General features: G+C 37.0%; 1 protein-coding gene across 1 annotated transcript; it reads left to right on the top strand.

Moving 5' to 3' along the window:
• Positions 1-2,954: 2,954 nt before the first annotated feature.
• Positions 2,955-4,043, top strand: LOC131858857 (uncharacterized). The gene is made up of 3 exons (XM_059212323.1): positions 2,955-3,141; positions 3,235-3,724; positions 3,872-4,043. The coding sequence occupies exons 1-3, from the start codon at positions 2,955-2,957 to the stop codon at positions 4,041-4,043; spliced, it is 849 nt and encodes a 282-aa protein (XP_059068306.1).
• Positions 4,044-17,128: the final 13,085 nt, after the last annotated feature.

Genomic DNA, 17,128 nt, shown 5'->3' with positions numbered 1-17,128 from the left:
CCAAAGACTATCATTGGGTCATAGGTTAACCAAATGCACATATGACCCCTTATACAATTTACCATAACATAATTTTAGAGAGTGCAAGATAAAGGCAAGTATACATTATTAACAAGATGATCAAATAATATGGCTCATTAATAATATTATCCCTGATTAAATTTTTAAATCATGAACTACAAATATACTAAAACTAGTTTTAACTCATGGCAGAATATTTGTTTATTTCTTAAAGTATTTGATTGACTCACCTATTTCTTGGATCACTACCTATCAAAGGGGTTATAGAGTCATAATTCACAAGAGGGGGGGAATATTAAATAAAAGCATAGAGGGGCTAATTTTTAAGCATAAAATGCATTAGGGACATTTATTAAATATAAAACTGTGACTTAATGATCCAAACTACATTGTGAAATCCATGTGAAAGAGAGAAATGGTCTTTACTTGGCTAGCAATATTTTAAAATGTTGTCACATAATCAAGAGAGCATTTTTGGATTCGATTGTGTGAAAGATTTTTGCATCCCTATCAAGTTGTATGATTGTGTGAATGTTGTCACATCTATCAAATTTTCATTGCATCCCTATCAAGTTGTATGATAAGGGGAAATATTAACAAAATATATAAATTCTCCTAAAAGCATAAATACAACGTTGGAGATATTCCCTATCTAACACCCATTACAATCTTAAGACTTGCAAATTATTTTAAAAATTATTGTCCTTTTATAACTAGATGTTCAATACTTAAAATCGGTAAATCTTCTAAACACTTACAAGTATCTAGTGGAAAAACAATGACCAACTCTTGAGAAGGACAAACTATTATATGTAGCATTTACACAATCTCATGCTTATATGCCCATTGTAAAATTGAAGGGGACTAAATTTGTTGAGGAATTGAAGGCACTTGCATGCAAATCTCACAGTATTCATGATTGGGAAGAATATAACTCAAAATGGATAATCTAGACCTTGTAGGGCAACCTAGTAGATATAAATTGAAAAGCAAATAGTAGGTAGATACAACATACAATGAATTAATGATACAGACAAAATAGACTATATCATAAACTTTGAAAATTTCACAAACTCGTGAACTTTGTGACATTAACAATGATATTTTTTCTTCTTATTTATCTTCTTTATCTCCTTTCATTCCTTATTTCCTTTTATCACACCTTTTACAAATTGGTAAACTTTGTGATATTTAGAACTTTGCAAATTTTCTTCTTATTTTTCATCATTATCTCCTTTTATTCCTTATTCCCTTTTGTCACACCTACTAATTGGAAAACTCTATCACATGCTCACAAAGTTCATAAACTATGCAACTTTGAGAACTTGACAACTTTTCATCCCTTTTTTTTTCTCATGAAATCTTTAGTCCTTCCACTTTCTTTTCATTGGATTGCACTTTTTTGAGTTAAATCTAACCTATTGCACTTTTTGTGAGTAAATGGACCTATAAATAATGTAACATATTGAACTTTCCTCCTATGTTGCACTTTTCTACCTTAGCAAACCTATGTTGCATCATCACAAATTTCAAGAACTTGTGAACTCTTTGATAATACAAACCTTAACACTTCGATTAAAGTTTTTTTCTCTTACTCAAATTTTGGAGTGTTCCATGTGACAACTTTAATAAATTCCAAAACTTCATCAAGATTTCATGAAGTTTGAGAACCAATAAGAACCATGATGCAATTACTCAATCATTTCAAGGGATTTTAGATGACTTCAAAAAATGGATGGACTTGAATGCGAAGGGGCATAAGGAATGAATGTGACAAAAAATGAAGTATCAGAAACGAGGTGTCAGATGAAACTGGAACCATGAAGGTGGATGCCAAACAAGACCAAGTATTAGGGAAACAATGGGATACAGTATTCATAGGAACTCAAACCTTGGTATTTTAAGAATTCCAAAACTTCATCAAGATTTCATGAAGTTTGAGAACCAATAAGAAGCATGATGCGATTACTTAATCATTTCAAGGGATTTTAGATGACATCAACATGGATGGACCTGGATGAGAAGAGGCATAAGGAATGAATGTGACAAAAAATGAAGTATCAGAAATGAGGTATCAGATGAAACTGGAACCATGGAGGTGGATGCCAAATAAGACCAAGCATTGGGGAAATAGTGGGATACAGTGTTCATAGGAACTTAAACCTTGGTATTTAATCCCTTAGTCCAAATTATACCCAATACCCCACAACCCAAGAAAACATAAAGGCAAAAGGAAATGTACAAATAACTAAAGTTTTCCAATGAATAATTGAAATACAAAACTCATGGGGATTTGAAAAGGAGCATCATGAGAAACAATTAGAAAAAACTAGCAAGGAATTAGTTTTGTTTTATAGGTTTTTTATGGAGTCCCAATAGTGGCTCGAGTTGGGGATGTATGTCACATATGAATGTAGGGATAATCCAAAAGGATTCTCTAGGAGCATACTGTAAAAAGAATGTCACACTATTGAAGGACAAGGACAAAGACACCACATCATGACAAATAGGGGGCATGACTACTCATAGATAAAATATAACAGATAATAGATGCAGTCACCTATCAAAATGCTTTGAACACTACTTATAAAAAGTACTGCTTTAAGTGTTGGTGATGCATATATGTCTCCATGAGTTCTCTAACTAGGATTATGAGATGATACACATTCATGTAATACATCTCAACAACCTCAAATAGCCTAAGCCAAAAGGGTCTTTGCATATTTTTCTTTTTTCTCTAACTTAGCATTCTAAAAGAGAATTGAATTAGTAATCTTGAATTTCCTCAATAATTTATTCTTATAAATAGATGCTTCATTTATTTTTCCAACATAAATTTCTCATGTGTGTCTCTCTTTCTTTCATTTAACTCTATCAATTTAAGGGTTCTCTAATAGATAACACCATCTTGCTCTTATATTTTTTTTTTTGAAATGGAGTTGGGCGGGAGTCTGCTGAGCGGGAAAGATGTTGGGGCTCAGACAGGAACCTCTGTGCATGGGTTGCATGCTTTAGACAAATCTATGGGTGATAATGAGGATGGGAACCCTCATCCCGTGGATCGTCCTTTTGATCCTGGGGAAGGCCAGAATTCACAGGTCTTTGTTTCTTGTGGAAAAGGTTCTTTGAGAGGGGAAATTGAGTTGGAATAGAATGTGGTTTTCCAAGGCCCACCAAAATCTTGTGCTAACTTATTTGGTACGAAACCTACAGGTAAGTCCGCCTTTCCTAAGGTGAAAGATATTTCAAATAAGATAGAGGGAAAGTTTGTCATCTCTATTCCGGATGTTGTGATTGATCATAATATATCCTTAATGGCTTTCACTTTGGTGGGTAAATTTGTTGGTCCAAGGCCTAATATTGAGAATGTAAGGGTCTTTGCTAAAAATAAATGGCATCTGAAAGGTCAAGTAGATATTTTAGCTTTGCCCAAAGGATTTTTTGCTTTTAGCTTCTCTTGTTCAGAATATTTTGAGGGGGTGCTCTGTGGAGGCCTATGGATGTTTGGTAAAACCTCCTTGACTTTAAGAAAATGGGCCCCAAAGCTAGAGTTAAAAGCTTCATCCTTTTTTTATTTGGCTCTGGTTTGGGTTAGATTGTTTGGTTTTCCTTTGGAGTTTTGGTTTGAAGATGTGTTCAAAGGGATAGCTAGTTCTTTTGGGGAACTTCTTGCTATGGATCCTATGATAGCTGCAAGGAAAAGGTTAGTCTATGCTAGAATCTGTGTAAATGTATGCCATAACTCAGATCTCCCTTCATCCATTGATATCCTCTCAAAACTTGGGAGATGGGAGTAGCCTATCGAATATGAATCTCTACCTTTTGTGTTCTTTCATTGCAAAAAATCTAGACATTGGGCTAGAGGATGTCCGAGCAATCCAAAGAATGCTTCTAAGAACATAGGGGCTCAGAAGAAAATTTGGAAAGAGAAACCAGGTAAAGATGACGAGTGGTCTAATGGTCCAAGGCTGCAGGCTCCCGAAATCCCCGCTATTGGGAATAAGGTGAATAAGGAAGGATAACCTAGTGAGAATGCTCAGATGGATCCTAATAATGTTGATTTGCAACCCACTGGCGATAGCCTGAAAAAGCAGCTGGAAGAAGGAGAGATAGATGAATTAGTGGAAAATGGGGATGCACCTTCAAAGGAAGACAAGGTGGACAATGAAAGTATGGATTACTCCGAGGTGCCTGAAACTGATCATGAAAAAGATGAGGATCCCATTAGTCCCATGGGATTAAGTTCAGATTCTCAGGATTTAGTTAGCCAGGGAGCTTTGAAGATTTTAAAAGATAATATAAGTACCCTGAACTTTCACCAGCTGAAGAATCAAAATATGAAAGACTTCAAGGATGATGATGGGGATGGGGACTCCCTTATAGTGGGAAAAAAGAAGAATAAGAAAATAGGTAATGCCATGGGTATCCAAACCAGGACAAGAGCTAAGGCTGATGTTAGCAATTCCAAATCTTCCCCGGGCAGAAAATCGGCTAGGTGGCACAGAGAAAATGAAAGTAAATAAAACATAGCTGATCAAATTCAGCAAACCATCTTGGAGACCTGTTCTTGTTGGTGGAAATAAGCCACACCCAGACCGACGATGGAATGGTCCAAGAGGAGCCAGTAGCTCAGTGGTAGAGCACTCTAGCAACGTATGGAAGGTCCTAGGTTCGAGTCCTAGTTGGTCCATGTCTCAACATGGTATCAGAGCCAGGTCCAAACTAGGAGCCCCAAGCACGCGAGTGGTGTGGCTTAAGGGGGGCTGTTGGTGGAAATAAGCCACACCCAAATCGATGATGGACTAGTCCAAGAGGGGCCAATAGCTCAGATGGTAGAGCACTCCAACAGCGTATGGAAGGTCCTAGGGTTGAGTCCTAGCTGGTCCATGTCTCAATAGTTCTCCCCTATCTAAATGAAGGTGATATATTGGAACTTAAGGGGTCTAAATGGCCCCCATAAACAAGACATATTAAGGAGTCTAGTTAGAGACCATAAACCAGATGTTGTCTTAATTCAAGAAACTAAGATGAGTAAAAAAAAGTGGGAAAAAATAATGTTTTTGCTTTTGGAGGGGTTGTTGGTAGTAGCTTTGTAGGGGCTTCAGGAGGTGTTGCTATCTTCTGGAATAAGAAGGTTATGGAGGGTGAAGTGATCCAAGCTGAAGGTAACCTGATAAGCATCAGATTTAAGCATATTGGGGATGATTTTATTTGGGTCCTTTCCAACATCTATGCTCCAAATACTAAAGTTGACAAATCTAAATTTTAGAAAGTTGTGGAGGAGAACAAAAAAGGCATTCAACAAGATCCTTAGTTGATCATGCGTGAATTTAATACTCCCCTATATGATTTTGAAAAGTATTGAGGATCTCAAATTCTTTTGGATAGCAAAATTGATCTCATGAACTTCATTACTAACATGGCTCTTTCTGATGTGGAGATGCGTGAGGCTACCTTCACCTGGTCAAACAGGCGGGATGGTGATGAGTCGATTCATGTTAGACTGGATAGAGCGTTAATCTCCAATGATTGGTTCACTAAGTACAACAACACTTTATCTGTCATCAATAGAATTGGATCAGACCATTTCCCTATTTCTTTTGTGGCTGAACCTCTTGTTAAAAGATATTGCTTCCCTTTTAGATTTGAGAAAATGTGGTTATCCCACCCAACCCTGGAAAAGAATATCAGGCTATGGTGGAACATTCAGGTGGAAGGATCTACTATGTTTAGAGTTTTTAAGAAACTTAAGCATGTTAAGGATAGAGTTAGGGTCTGGAACAAGGAATTTTTTGGAGATATATTTGTTATGAAAAATGCTTTAAAAACATAGTTAAAATTAATCCAAGATACTATCCAAAAAGATGGCTATAACTCTATTTCAAGGGATAAAGAGAATGAGATCCTTGCTAAATATCATAAAATCATAGCCAATGAAGAAGACTTTTGGAGACAAAGGTCAAGGGCTCTTTGGCTTTCGGCTGGAGATAAGAATACTAAATATTTTCATATGTCCACTGTAAGACACAAAGTTACCAATAGGATTTTCCAGTTAGTGGTGGATGGCAATATCATTAAAGGAAATGATAATATAGCTAAGGAGGTTTCCCACTTTTTTTTCAATCTCCTATCTACTGACTCTAACCTCTGTAGAGAAGATCAAGATTCCTTACTGGGGAATATTCCAAAGGTTATTGGACTGGAGCATAATAAGGTGTTATGTGCCATTCCCTCTTATGATGGGATTAAAAGGGATATTTTTTTATTTCCAAGGAGATAAATCTCCTGGGCCAAATGGGTACCCCATGTTCTTTTTTCATCACTTCTAGCATATTGTAGGGAAGGATATTGTTAAAGCTGTGAAAGAGTTTTTTAGAACTAAATCATTGCTTGAGGTGAATTATACTTTTTTGGTTCTTATTCCTAAGCAACTTGGTGTGGACTCTATGGATAAGTTCAGACCTATAAGTCTCTATAATTCTCTTTATAAAATTGTCTCGAAGGTTATGACCTCCAGATTGATCACTATTCTCCCTTCACTTATTTCCTCACATCATAATGGATTTTTGCTAGGAAGGCAAATTTTGGATTCTATAATTCTGGTTCATGAGAACATTCATTCTCTTATTGCTTTTAAAAAAGAAGGTTTCCTTATTAAGCTTGACCTTGCTAAGGCTTGCAATAGAGTGGATTGGTTCCTTTTGAAAAGAATTCTTCAGGCTTTCGGTTTTGATGGTAAATTTTCATATATCATTTGGAAACTTATCTCCACTTCTTTTATGTCAGTTATTACTAATGGATCTCCCTCTTCATTTTTCAAGCCAACTAGGGGTCTCAGGGAGGGGGATCCTATCTCCCCAATTTTGTTCACCATTTTGGCTGAAAGATTGAGTCAGTTATTGCAAAAGCTGGCGATATCAGGAGATATTAATGGTCTTAGGCCCTCATCTTCCAATATGGTTTGTTCCCATTAGCAATTTGTGAATGATACTATCCTCCTTGGTGCTGCCTCTGTTCTTGAAGCTAGATCCTTTAAAATTGCTCTTCAAACTTATTCTAGGGTCTCAGGCCAGCTGATCAATTGGAACAAGACATCTATTTTTTTCATTAACACTCCCTTTTGTAGGCAGAGAAAGATTGCATATATTATCGGATGTTCTATTGATTCCTTTCCCTCAATATTTTTGGGGATTCCTTTAGGGGTCTCTCCTCCTGATTCCTTTTGGAGTTCTATTGTGGATAAGTTTTTTAATAAATTGGCTGGGTGGAAAGAGGCTTTATTGAGTCAAGCGGGGAAGTTGCAGCTTTTGAAGGCATCTCTTCAAAATCTTCCTGTCTATGCTCTAAGTCTTTTTAAGATCCTCTCTAAGTTTGTTGATGCTATAGACAAAATTCAGAAAAGGTTTTTATGGACTAGAGTAGAAGAGAAAAAAATACTTCCTTTGGTTGCTTGGGAAAGGGTTTGCAGTCCTAAGTGTTATGGGGGCCTTGTCTTAAGCACCATAAAAGACTTTAATAATGCTCTGTTAGCTAAACAAATTTGGAGGTCTTTTGGGGACAAAAAGGACAGGAACTTGGTTTGGTTCAGTAAGTATCTTCAGGATGTTCCGAATATAGCCTCCTTCTTTCAATCCAACCACATCCCTAAGGGTTCGGCTATCTGGAATAGCATCCTCAAGGCTAAACATGTTGTTGCTGCCAATGTTGGGTGGGTTCTTGGCAAAGGTAACAATATCAGGTTTTGGGAAGATGTTTGGTTGTTTGATAGACCCCTATGCTGTGATGATAATTTGGTACCTTTTATGGAGATTTGTAAAGAAATATGTGGATCTCTGGTTAGTCATTATTGGCAGCAACCTTCTTGGGTTAGGCTAGAGGATATTGATGTTGTCTTCTCTCTTCTCCAACAAGCTTTGTTGTCCTTTTTTATGGATAGGGATCATGATGATTTTTTTACTTGGAAGATGACTTCAGATGGTTCATTCTCGGTCGCTTCTGCCATCAAGGTTATGAGTCCTCCCATCCCACATCCTCCTGTGTGGGCCAAAGCCTGGTCTAAGATTCTTATTCAAAAAATCAACATCTTTTTTTGGCTACTTATTCAAAATAAAATCCTTACTCTAGATAACCTCATGAGGAGAGGTTTTCAATTATCGAATAGGTGTATTTTATGCCTTAATGATAGTGAAACTGTTTCACATCTTGCTCTCCATTATCCTTTTACCTATGATATCTGGAGTAGAATCCTTAATCTCTGGAGTACTGATTAGGTCTTTCCTAAGAAGGTGGAAGATTTTTTTACTTAATGGAAGTGCCCCTCTTCTAATCCCATTTTGAAAAATCTTTGGTCTTTGTTATTGCCTTTTGTGTCTTGGCAGGTTTGGAAAGAAAGAAACAATTGTATATTCAAAAATGTGACTTGTTCTTCTGAGATTGTTTTTGAGAAAATTTGTAGAGATGCTAGAGAGAAATTGAACCAGTCTATTGTTGATGTTGGGCCTGTTTCTTCTTCCTATTTCAAGGAGGAGGATAAGATTGTTTCTAGGAAATGGGGGCTTCAAGTTGACATAAGTAACTACAAAACTAAAAAGAGTAGGGATGGTATTGTCTTGTACTACCCTCTAGAAGGATGGATGAAAATTAACTTTGATGGTGCTGCTAAGGGGAACCCTGGTAGGGCAAGATGTGGGTGTGTTATAAGAGATTCTAATGGGATTTGTGTGGCTGCTATCGCTTCCCCTTTGGGAATTCATTCCAATCACATAGCGGAGGCCATGGGAGTTTTGAAAATCCTCAAAGTTGCTAGATAATTAAAAATTAATAAAGTTTGGATTGAAGGGGACTCATTAAATATTATTAGATGTCTCAAAAGACTGGCCAAGCACTCTTGGAATATTAAGAACATCATTCTTAATTCCCTTAATATTATTGATGACTTTGAGAACTATATTATAATTCATATTTTTAGAGAAGCCAACAGGTGTGCGAAATTCTTTTCTAACTTTGGAGTTAGCTCTATTGCCTCTTTTTCGTGGAAAAATGAAGGTTCTTTACCTTTTGAGGTGAAGGGGCACTTATTTTTTTTATTGAATTAACGGTATCAATTCCTCCTTATCTATAATCATTACACCTAATGAGAGAAGGAATGGAAATTATTATATCAATAGGGGGAAGCTTCTAGGCGGGATGATTTGGCTCCTTTTGCACGCTTTTTAGGTTGATTTCACTGCAGAGTCTCTTAACTTTTATTTCCCCTATTTTCACTATCAAGGCTTTTGGTTTTTTATTGTGATTTATATCTTTGGATTGTTCGTCACCATGGGAGGTAATATCAATAGGAGTGAACCCCCGAGTTGCCAGGCTTGGAAGAAGGAAAAGAAAATTTGGAGGAGACTGTAGAAGAGAGGGGTGTCTAGTTTCATGGAGAAGTTGCATGGTAAGAAGGATCATGCCTCCAAAGACTTTGTTAAGGGATTGTCTAAGAAGAAAGTCACCTTGTTCGGCCAAACTATTAAATTTGACAAGGAGTTAATTACGGAGGTGACGGGTATGTCCATGGAAGGCGTGAAGTTCTTTAGGGATCGAAAGCTATCTGATAGTGCCGTGAAGACCTTCCCTAAATCTGATGTGGAGAGGAATAATCTGATAAAGTTAAACAAAACTTACTTTACCCCTTTTCCAATTAAACTTTTTTGGAGGAAACTGCTTAGGGCAATTATGGAGTATGTCACTATCTATGGTAGGTTTACAAAAATACACAGCTATCATTTTGTCCTTTTAAACCATTTTCGCCATGGCATTAAGATTTTTGTCCCTTGTTATCTCGCTTGTTCTTTGAATGATAATATTGTGGATTACATTAAAAATCCTAAAGCTACCCCTCTTACCCATCAAGGTCTTATCCTCTTGATTTATGAATACTGTAAGGTCAGGGCTAAGCAAATTCAAAATGACTCCAGTGATGATAAGGAGTATGAACCAAGTGATGACCCTGGGGAGTCTGACTCTGAGGAGGAGGAGAATGCCAGTTCAACTCCTAAGTCAGGGGCTAATTCCATGGCTCATATGTCTGATTCTGGGGAGGAGGGTAAGTCATCTCCGAATGAGTATGAAGCCCAGGATTTTGAGCCAATGGATTTAGACTCAGAGGAATTATAAGACAAGACGAAATCCATGATTGACATGTTAGGCACTGCTAGGAGCTCCTCAGTTGATCTTTACCATTTCAACAGGTGGACTTTCCATGAAATTAAGAGTCTGCACTTAAAATTAAGAGCCACAAATGCCAAAATTGAAGAGGGGCAGATGGTGAATAATAAGAGGGCGGCCCAGGATACAAAAGATTATGCTACTTGGACTATGGGGGAAAAAAGTATGATGTTAGAGATTTTAAAGAAGAATGGTGAGGCAGTTGAACTTTTAAAGAGAAGATATGATCAGAAGAACAATGAGATCATCCAAAAGATGATACAAATTGACAAAGGTATGAAGAAAAAAAAGGAGAATAGTGTTTCTATGATGAAAGTTTCTGCGGCTAATATGAACGCTCTGATTTCCAGGCTGGAGAGAATTCATAATGAGAAGAATGTTGTGGATCTGGAAAATGAAGCTGGGGCCTCGAGCTCGAAGATGACTCCTCACACTACTAGGAGAACAAGACAGAGAACTAAACTGGTGGAAGAGTCTCTTCCACAAGACCTGTTGGACCTTAAGAAAGTTGCCAAGGCTATGTTGTTGCTTGAGAAGGAGGCCTCCTGGGCCTTAGACATTTTTAAGTAGGTGGTCTATGTTTGTTGTTGTTGCTAGCATCTCACTAGCCTTTTGTTGGTCTTTCTGTGGCTGTTGGGTTGTATTGCTTATGGATTGCAGCTAGTTTTGTTTCTTAGACCTAGGTTCTTTTATGATATTCTAATGCTTTATCTTTAACTCTTGGATGTAAGGGGTTTTGGGTCCCCTCAAAACCTATTTTTGCTTAATCAAAAACACCATCTTTCTCTTCTCCAATATCATGCAATAACTAATATATAGGCAACTATAGGCTAATTGTCATGTTGACTTCTTGTCCATACACTAGCCTAAATGGTCTCTTAGTAGTAGCTTGTTTGAAGGCTATTCTATCAACCCATATTATATAACTTAATTTTTCATCCCATCTCTTCTTATTCAGGTCAAACATCCTCCCTATGATCCTTATTATATTATTATTGTTGAACTCATGTTGTCCGTTGCTTTGAGGATTGTGAGAAAGGATTGAATGAATCAAATCAATCCTACACTTAGAACACATATTCAACATTTCCTGGGATCTAAAATACATATTGTTGTCAATAATAATCCTTGTGAGGAAATTAAATCTAGCTAAATTATATTATTGATCAAAAAGTATACTACCACTTTATATGTGCTATCCTTGTTTTCGTTTCAAGTGAAAACATGATAACCCCCTATGGTTTTTTGTTAAATTCATTCTCATTTCTCTAAGAGTTAGTTTTTGGAGGTGTTTTAGTTGCCTCATTGGTCTTGAATAGTTTGTATTCATTTACAAAATCTTGTTTTTCTATTTAAAATTAAAAAATTTAACTTAAAATAAGTTTTTGTTGTTATAGTGCAAAATCATATTCTAAACCCTATTTTACACCATCTTTGGCTTCCTAGGTGTTAAGTCAAACTTAGAACTTGAAATTGCACTTAGTAGTCATTTTTTTAAGGTGTATTTCAAACTTACAAGTTTGACTTACACCTCTTTGGGTCTTATGGTGCAAATCGAACTTGTAAGTTGGAAATACACCATAATGGAGCATGATTTGGTTTTAATGTTTATGGGTGTTCGATTTGATTTATTCTCCTTTCTTTTTATTTTCATTTTAATCTTTCTTTCCCCTCATTTCTTGAGGTTTGCGAGATTGAGAAGATTATTGGCACAAGGCTAAATCTATCCTTTCTACAATATGTGATTTTTTTCTACCTTTTCCTTTGCGATTTCTAAGTTTTTATCGACTTTTTGGCTTATTGACTATGTCAGGTTAATATGTACATGTAAGGGTTTAGGCAGATTTGGTGCTAATACAAATTAACAATTATATGCAGATACAAACACAAAAGATGAATAAAATTGCATAACATAGATAACACAAAGATTTAACATGGTTCACCCAAGATGGGCTACATCCACAGAACACAACCATCCAATCTTTTCTTATTATCCAGTAAATCAATACAACACCATTACCATGCCCTTTTACATTCTAGTCGCTTATAACAAGCAATTTTTAGGGCAACATACAAAGTCAGCTAACAAAGAACAACCCTAACCCTAAAAGAATATTCTCATACTCTTCTTCCCGTACACGTATTCTCATCAGGAGCCTTCGACTCCCAAATACTTTGGCCCTTCGGGCCGACACGTCCACCCAACGAGTGTAAAATACTTACAAGATTAATGGCCAAATACCAATAGTATAATATACACTGAAGTTTCTACTTCGATGTATACTATAACTATTCTACTCGTATTATACTATGATTTTTCTTTCCATGTTTATGCGCAATCGATGTAGGTCAAATTTTCAAACCTGATGCATACCATATATTTTGAAAGCCCTAATTTTTTGTGTGAGTCAAGTTTGAAAACCCAACACACACCAAAGTTCTATCATTTATGTGTGTCAGATTTTCACCCAACTCACATCACTGGTTTTTAATAGTGCCCTTCCCATGGTGGATGGCGAGGTCAATCAATATCAAATCAAACACATTTGTCTAAGCATTGCATTATCATCATAGAACCATCACATCAATGCATAAATATTCATCCATAAAAACACATCACATGTGGATCAGAAAATCAGTGTCGTCTATATATCTCAAAAAGGGTCAAATATACAAAAGATGTCATGTCTGTCAAAATACAACACAATGATCAAAATACAATGGAGACAAGTCTCTCAGGTATGACTATCTCCTGAAGCTGATGGTCTCGCAATAGATGTCCCGACACCTGGATCTCCGGGTGGATCATGTTGAGACGACCCGGTCACACCTCTGCTCTTCATCCCCGAATGAGTCTGCCTAGATCGACTGGATCTCACTGCAATGTCGTCTAACACCCTCCTCCAATGCTCTAGCTTGCCCAGCTTATGCTGGACAACTATCCCTGTGTATCCATATACATAAGCCCGACCAACTAGCCTATCCCCGTCTGCAAGTGGCCTCGCTGCGGGAATGTGCTCCCAAGCCCACACCTGTAATAATGTTACCCCGACTGATAAATTGTTGTATCCTAAGTATACCTCCTGATGCAAATCTCTGTACAGATGGGCCAACATGCAAGACCCCCAAGCAAACTGGTGACCCTGTGTCACCATATCCTCCATAACCAATCCCCATCCCACTGTCAGTCCCTTCGACCTATGATCGGGACATAGAAAGCCACCTACAAAACCTACCAATACTGATGGTAGTAGAGCATAATCAAAGTCTATGAACTCCTGCCATGGGATCTCATATCCACAAATATGCTTATCATGGAAAATCTGATGAAGCACCTCTGTCCCATCCTCCTCGATCTGCTCATAAGGTAATAATGTCCCTACCACAGGGATTCGTAGAATCTGATAACAGTCCTCTAGAGTGACTGTGATCTCGCCCGTAGCCAAGTGAAAGGTGTTGGTGTCACTGTGCCACCTCTCTGCCAATGCTATCAATAAACCCCAGTTAATGATGTACCGAGGCATGTCCAACAAAGAGGACAACCCACATCTCTCAATGATATCTCTATCTGCATGTGTCAATCGTGGAATCAGAGACCATGGCCTTGGAAATCACTCTCGCGACTGAAGAACACCAAGTCATTCCTGTAACAAGCAAAACATGTCCAAATATCAGCTCCCACATCTATCCAATATATCCAATCAAAATTCCATATCAGCTTGAAACAAATCCACATCAAATCAAGTTTCATATCAAAAATCAAATCCATATCAAAATCAAAATTCCATATCAAATTCAAACAACAAAAATCAAATCAAGTTTCATATCAAAAATCAAATCCATATCGAAATCAAAATTCCATATCAACTTGAAACAAATCCACATCAAATCAAGTTTCATATCGAAAATCCAATCCATATCAAAATCACAATTCCAATTCAACTTGAAACAACAAAAATCAAATCAAGTTTCCTATCGAATATCACACCCATATTGAGAAACAACTCAAAAACCCATATCACACGACTCATGTCAGGAACCCTATCGGAAATCATAGATTGGAACTCATATCGGACATCACATTCACAACAGAAATCAAAAATCCAAATCAACAGAAAATCAGGATCATCATTCAATCAATCAGCTTGGAACTTCAACAACAAAAGCAAATTCAAAAATCTATCAAACAATCACACAACAGACACAAAATTGGCTACAAAACTCATCCGGGAACACTTGGCAAACATCTACCCACCTCAACCCATCTTCCTTCATCAATTTTTCCCCCAACATCATATTTTCTTTCCTTTCTAGCTCTATTTTCTGGCCACAAGCTAAGAAATCTCCCCATGCGCTAAATTGCCACCTATGCGCTAGCTAAACTCAGCTACATGCTACAAAATTTAACCTATGCGCTAGGTCTACCCTATGCGCTATCTTGTTCCCTGCATGCGCTACCCTATTGGTTTTATGCGCTATCTTGTTCCCTGCATGCGCTACCCTATTGGTTCTATGCGCTATCCTACCCTATGTGCTACCCTACACTTGCGACGCGCTATCCAATGACACCTAGACACTACCCTAGTTTACTAACCCTATGTGCTAACTATTTTATCGTATGCACTACGCAAATGACCCCATGCGCTAAACAATGAGAATTCGACACAAAAAATAAAAAAACGTGATCAAAATCGACAAAACAAAAAAGCAAAAGGGGCAAAATTTTGATGACTTATAGGTGGACCATACGTGGCGGGCCTCCGATATCGACGAACGCGCTCGAATCGGTGTGAAGCGTAGGGAACCAACATTTTGTCACTCTCCAAATGTCACTCTCACCAAAAGTCAAAAGTCACAAATGATACAAATAAAATCACTTTTCACCTTTTTATAGGGTAAAAGTAAATTAGGGTTAGTAGGTGGCGCATATCTTTTGCTCGTGCTCTCACTTATAAGCCTAGCAAACATCATTTTTCGGGAGATGAATCAATCGGCATGCTTTAAGCACAAAAGAAAATTTCAAAATGCGATCAAATCTACAAACAATTATCAAATCAATCGAATTTTCAATTTTTTATTCATCTCCCGAGGGGGCATTATCAACACCATTTATCAAATCTGGGGCACGACATTGACATTTCGACACATGACATCACAATCAATCAAATTTTGGCGACACATCAATTTTCTTTGAATCAACATGTGCACACACGTCACTTCAAAGAGGGGCAAAATGTAGACGTATAAAAATGACCACTTTCCTAAATGAATATTTAATGTTCATTTTATTCTCATCCCTCTATTTAATTAAATTCAGTTTAATTAAATCGTCCACATTCATCGATTTGATTAAATAAGTTATTCAATTTATTTAATTAAATTCACCTAGGCCTTTCATATCATTTAATTGAATAAATCACTTTATTTAATTAAATCTCCCTTCTACTCTTTTTAATTAAATTTACATTTAATTAAATTGTTCACTTCAAATAAATAAATCTAATTTATTTCAATCCTCCACTTGCATCTCTTTTGTTGAAATAAAGCAATTTATGTTAATTAAAATTACCCTCCATCCACTTGCATTCTCCTACATCTCCCACTTGCCTCTGTAAACCCCTTCTAAATTCTTCTAATCCTTTCTAAATTAGCCCAACCCATCTACTAAATATTGTCACATCCCTAAACAAAGGGAAGTCACTTCTCAAACCCTTAAAGTATTCAATAACCATTAAAGGCTTTATGTCCTCAACAACTTAACCATTTAAGTCTCTTACATAACCATTAATGGTCAACTCAACCTTTTTACATGGTTGGAGACTTTTTGCCTCACTCAACCCTCATCTAACCCTAGGGTCTCATCAAGCATTCATTGCTTTGACCATGGTTATTTCTTTAACCCTTGCACAAGAGTTTATCCTTTGGGTAAAAGCTTTATCCAATGGGTTTTCTTAGTCTAACCTTAACATTTACCTTCTAAGGTAACCATGAGGTCTTCTCAAGCATTTAATGCTTCTTGCATCTCCTCCCAAGAAGTCTCTTGTTGACAATTGTCACCATTTCATTGGTGAGAATTGAGTGCATGGATTGATAACTTTCAATCCTAGCCCTTGATAAGATTATCCAATCTTGACCATCCATTGCCATATTTTTCTTATAAATAGAGCTCTCTTTCCTCCACTTATCATCAAAAGTCTTTAGCATCAAACTTATAGACATTTTACTAAGCATCTAATCTAAAATCATTTTAATCAAGCATTTAGCCTCTCTTTGATACTCTTCGTAGCATCTTAAAATAGGCAATTTGTATTATCACATAATAATCATCTCAAACTAGTATAGCATGCTAGGATAGTTTTGTTACTAATCCTTTCATATTATCATCATATTCATGCTAGTTTAGTTCATCTTTTGTTAATATCATGCACATTAGGATTGCATTCATGTTAGATTGATCAAACATCCCTCATTCTCATGATTGTCATCCCTAAGTCACTTTTCTTAGTGATATGAGAGCAAAGGCATTGGCTTAAGGGGTCTTGTGAGATAGAGAACAATGGAACATCCCTTGGGAAGTTGAGCTATTCCATATAGCTCCATAACTTGCACCAAGAGTCCCATTGGTGTATGGACTAGTCCTGAATTAGTAATATTTGTTTCATCGAGCCACTTTTCCCGCATACAATATGCAGCTTTGCCTTTAAATGCAATGAATTTCCTCTGCACGACCAATGTGGGATAAATGGTCCTCCTATGCCTGGCCATTGGGTCATCGGGACACCTCCAAATGCATTAGCCCAATAGCCGATGTCATCTATGTCTACTTGTTGATGTTACATTGGGTCCGCGGGACATCATAAAAGCTTTCCTTCCGATGGTCGATGACTCGCATTGGGTC

The sequence above is a fragment of the Cryptomeria japonica genome, chromosome 10 (genome assembly GCF_030272615.1).
Source record: "Cryptomeria japonica chromosome 10, Sugi_1.0, whole genome shotgun sequence".
NCBI lineage: Eukaryota > Viridiplantae > Streptophyta > Pinopsida > Cupressales > Cupressaceae > Cryptomeria > Cryptomeria japonica.
Note: the sequence above shows the minus strand (reverse complement) of the source record. Positions and strands in the feature narration are given on the sequence as shown.